This window comes from Sinocyclocheilus rhinocerous, unplaced genomic scaffold, assembly GCF_001515625.1.
Source record: "Sinocyclocheilus rhinocerous isolate Xijiao unplaced genomic scaffold, SAMN03320098_v1.1 scaffold919, whole genome shotgun sequence".
NCBI lineage: Eukaryota > Metazoa > Chordata > Actinopteri > Cypriniformes > Cyprinidae > Sinocyclocheilus > Sinocyclocheilus rhinocerous.
The window spans coordinates 705,183-709,974 of record NW_015637585.1 but is presented as its reverse complement, the minus strand read 5'-3'; the positions used below and the strand labels follow the sequence as shown (position 1 = coordinate 709,974).

Sequence of the window (4,792 nt, the reverse complement as noted above, 5' to 3'; positions counted from 1 at the left end):
TGCAACGGCTGGACTTAAAAATCATAATTTGTGTTCTACTGAAGAAACAAAGTCACCTACATTTTGGATGCCCTGGGGGTAAGCAGATAAACATCAAATTTTCATTTTTGGGTGAACTATCCCTTTAAGGTTTTTGTGTCATTTCAAAAGGAACAGTTGGAAATCAGTGTGAATAAGCAATAGTTTTGACTAGAGAGAGATAATTATGAATTAAATATGTTTAGAGTAGTTTAAATGTAATGTGTAAGCATGTGTGTTGTGGTCATAAACTTGAGCAGTTGTAATCTTATAATGTTTGCAGATAAACACAAGACACGGTCAAAGCTGCTTAACTCGAAATATGCTTCTGTCAAGGAAAAACACACACACACACACACTCTCTCAAGTTCAATGCCTCAACCACCAGATGGATTCCCGGATGTCCCCAAAGTGAGGTTTTGTAAGATTTAGCAAACTTCTAGAGGGACATTTTTGTCCTTCAAGTAAATCCACACATACTAAAAAAAACAATGAACAATTCAAAAGTTTCTTAACATTAATTTCTTAATGTTATTTAGAGAGATGCAACACACATTAACACAGTCAAATGTTGGGAAACCGTATCACAGTGCATCCTGGTTTACTGCAGAGATGGTGAATTGGATTAGAAGCCCAGAATTCCTGAGATAAACTTGGTTTAGGGAGGAAAACAGCTTCCTGTTTGTGTGGGTTAGAGATGCGCTAACTTGATGGGGCTGACTTTGAGTTTTGAGGTTTAAAATTCATTTGAATCTAGAGTCAATCCAGTACAGAGTTCATTTCTTTTTAGAATGTAAACACTGACTGTTAATACGCAAAACACTTCATGCGAAATTATCTGTATTGCAACTGCAAGCAGTGTCATGCTGCTTACCAGAAACAATCAGTCATCTTTAAAAGTCGGATTCCTTTTAAATGAACACAATGTGTAATATAATGGTCCCATTGATAAAATAATCTCCCATTTTTTTCTTGCTCAATTTTTCTGTTGTCTTTCTCAGTTTGTGTCTATTTGCTTTTTAAAGCTACTAACATTAGCAAACCAGTGGCAGGTTAGCAGAAGGACTGCATGTGCTTAGGCTGTTAGAAACCATGAAGATGTGCATGTGACAGTAATCAGAGAGAAAATTACTTAAATTGTCCATTTCCTCTACAGACTTTTGTCTTTGTCTTACCAAAGCAAAGTTTTTCTGTGGTTACTGTGGCCTTTTAGGTCAGAGTAAATTGTGGATTTTTATTAGAATAATCTTTAAACTTGGCTGCAGCTAACTACTAATTTAACTGCTAAATCTGTTGATTATTTTTATCAGTTAAAAATGCTGATTTTATTTCCAGTGTTGCATTGATATAATTCCACATCTTGCCAAGTGCTGTATGTCAAATAATATGTGAATTGAAGGCCATAAAAAAGAAGAATAAAAAAAGAGTTCCCAAACTCATGCTATTAGTCATTGTTGCTCAAACAAACAGTAGTTTTGACACCCTTTCCAGTGAAATCAATCTAAGAATGGTTTAGCTACTTGTAGTTGTTTCTGCATATTATGCTGGGTTAGGAGAAAGTGTTCATCTGTGTGTGTCCTGCTGCACAGCTGTTCTGTTGCAGTTTAGTCTGATCATTCAGCAGTTCTGTGTTTGTGTGTGTGTGTGTGTGTTTCCGTTCTTCTAAGCTATAAAGGACTGTTGAGTTTATGCCACTGCATTAGTAAGTGGTTGAGAGAGAGAATGACAGGTTGTCAATGAATGGAATTGAATAAGATGTAACAATCCTAATTACCGTTCTTAAGTGTGATTCACAAGGCTTTCAGTGATTTTTCAAATTCCACAGTCTGAATTTAAAACATGCATGTTAAAAGTTGCTGTTTGTACTGTGGTCAAACATAATCACTTTGTTGTGTTCATGTTGTATTTGATTTATAGTCTCGGTCTGATGTTTTCCATGTGGAAAAATGAGTGACAAATTCTACATTTAGTACATTTGAACTAGTATATACAACTACAATATCCATAATGCAGTGTGGCAATGGACTGAACACAATGCTGCAGTGTTTGATGCAGTGCTGATAGTATATGTGTGTGTGCATGTAAGTGGGAAATGGGGTTAAAGTTCAACTGTGTCTGCTTCAATGGGGCCTCACAGCCAGTCATGCCTGTTCAGATCACCATGTGTTTCTTCCATCAGCATGTACACTTAATATAGTGTGTGTGTGTGTGTGTGTGTGTGTGTGTGTGTGTGTGGCATATGAGAGAGAAGGAGGAATTTGCTCTAATGAGGTACAGTTATTGGTAATTATACCTTTTTTGACCTAATGAGGAGAGCCTTCCAGAAAAAGATATTGCTGGGTTGATCTTTCATTTTTAGGAGACTTAAAGAAGTTCTTCCCTTCATTTAAGTTTCAACTTTGTCTTCCTTAGGAGAAATAGACAGGTGTTCTAAAATGTGAGTCAAAGTAAAAAGTTTAAAGTTGCAAAATTCATGTAGATAGCATAGCTCAGATCATTTGGTCTTACAAGAACTGATGAGAAATAGGAGTTTATATTGAAATCTCTTAAATTTGATCGCAAACTTTGGTACCTAAGCAAACAAGAGCACAGTGTGAGACTTTATTGAGATAAGATGTATTCTGAAACTCTAGGAGACACATGTGAGACTACAATCTAGAATTACAAATACCAAGATGTCAAGAGCTAGAATTACAAATACCACATAGTTTTAACACAACAGTTGTTTGTATTTTATTGTTGCTGCTAATTGTTAGGGATTTTTCTGTACCACAGGATGTTCTCAAACGCAGTTTATAATTTCATTTCAAAATGACATCTAACGTGTAGTTTTGCAAACAGTTGTTTGTGTTTCTGCTATTGTTCAGTTCAGTATGTTGCTAACCAGCATTTGTGTTTGACAGGGTTGTCGTGTGTGGCTCTTGGTAGAGGATCATTATGTCCCCAGTACCGTGGACTCCTGCTCTGGTGGAGTGGTGGTCTTTAACACTGACTATGGACAGGTAAGTGGGGGTGGCGGTGTATGCATTACACAGGAACAGTGGCTTAACATCTGCTCTGTGCACCTCTGATCAAAACGCACTGCTGAACAGGTGTCGTGCTCTCATTTTACACAAACACACACTTCTCTGTGTACCCGGCTGTCGTCATGGAGCCAGGCACCATGTACACAGAGATGACCAGAAACTCAGTTAAGCCTGTTTCTCAACTGAGCACTATGTGTTTGTGTTTTAATGTGTGTTTCTTGAGTCTGTTTCTCATCTTCTCGCATGTATATTCAAACACACACAACTTGCTTGTGTCTCTGGCTTCTGTTTTTGGCCTACAGTACAATCAGCGGACCGTCTGTTACCTCTGAGATGGGATCAGGATCTGTATAGTTTATTAAAGCAATAAACACCTTCTGTTTAGCCTGTGCATTTGAGTGTTTTTTAAGCGTAGGTTTTAGATGTATTGTGTAAAGAAATAAAATAAATGCACATTGAATATTAAATATACAGCTAAAAATGCTTAAACCAGTCTGAGCCCTATCGCGGACGGAATCGTGGAATCCAGTCATAAAAATGGATTTACTGTATAACACAGAATGTCGCGGAATTTGACAAATTTTGGATGAATAAATCAAAAGTAGGTAAGAACACTTACATCAAAATGCGATATGGATGAGTGTCTGTCAATATTAAGCTGCAAAAATACTATTTAAATGTGAATCCTGCGTGTCTCTGTGTGAATGAATGGCGCAGATGCACGGTTTTGTTTACTACACACTGAAGCGCGCATGACGCTCGCAGTGTTTTTAGACTCTGCTGCCTCAATATATGAGTACATGAACATAATCTCTAGAACTGCTCTGAGAGTCACTTCATGAGCATTTTAACCATTTCTTTTGAGAAAAACTATGGTCATACCATATGCAAACAGAAACTAAAGGTCTTCACAGCAACCTGTCAAAATAAAAGTTTGGTTTAAATTGAAGAAACCATGACAGAAATATATTACTTGTAATGATAGTACTACTACTAATAAAAATTATTATTAAAACTTTATTTTAAGGAATACTTAGCAGAAAAATTATTTACCAGGATTTATTTACCAGAAAAATGTAAATAATGAAAAAAATAAAATGTAATTTATAGGGCCTTTAAAAATATTTCAATTAATTAGACATGCTTTTTGATTATTTTCTTTCGATTATTTAACTATTAAAACAGATTCTATAAAAATTAAAATGGAAAAAAAATGGAATCCAGAAAAATTAAAATGCAAAAAAACGAATTTGGGAAAAAATAAAACGGATTTCGGGTTATTTCAATAATCTCCCAGTCTGAACAAACTGATGCTCCGCTGGTTTAGCTTGTCGGCAAGCTGGTCTTCCAGGTCTGACCTGTTGAAGGGAGTCTAAAACCAGCAAACAGACTAGCCTGAACAGGCTAGGTGACCAGCTAAGACCAACAAACCATTTTAAGCTGGTTTAAGCTATTTTTACAGCAGGGAATTTGAAGAGAGAAGGTATGATATGAGAGTCTTGAAACTAGTAAAGCTATGTATTAAATTGGTTGCCTGTGATAACATAAATGTATAGTTTCAGAGGTCTTTGTACAAAAAATTCTGCCAATGTGCATTAAAGGGGTCCTATTATGCTCTTTTACAAAGTCTTGATTTTGTTTTGGGGGTGTACTAGAACAGGCTCTCATACTAGGTTGTTCGAAAAACACATTATTTTTCACATATTTTACATTATTACAACACCTCTCTCCCCAGTCTGGCATGAACG

General features: G+C 36.2%; 1 protein-coding gene across 1 annotated transcript in view; it reads left to right on the top strand.

The window, feature by feature from the left end:
* The first annotated feature begins 2,161 nt into the window (after positions 1–2,161).
* Positions 2,162–4,792, top strand: part of LOC107749189 (unconventional myosin-X-like) — a 33,377-nt gene continuing 30,746 nt past the window's right edge. The window contains exons 1-2 of the mRNA XM_016564290.1: positions 2,162–2,200; positions 2,922–3,020. Of these exons, the coding sequence (XP_016419776.1) occupies positions 2,162–2,200; positions 2,922–3,020 (138 nt within the window). The remainder of the gene's footprint in view (positions 2,201–2,921; positions 3,021–4,792) is intronic.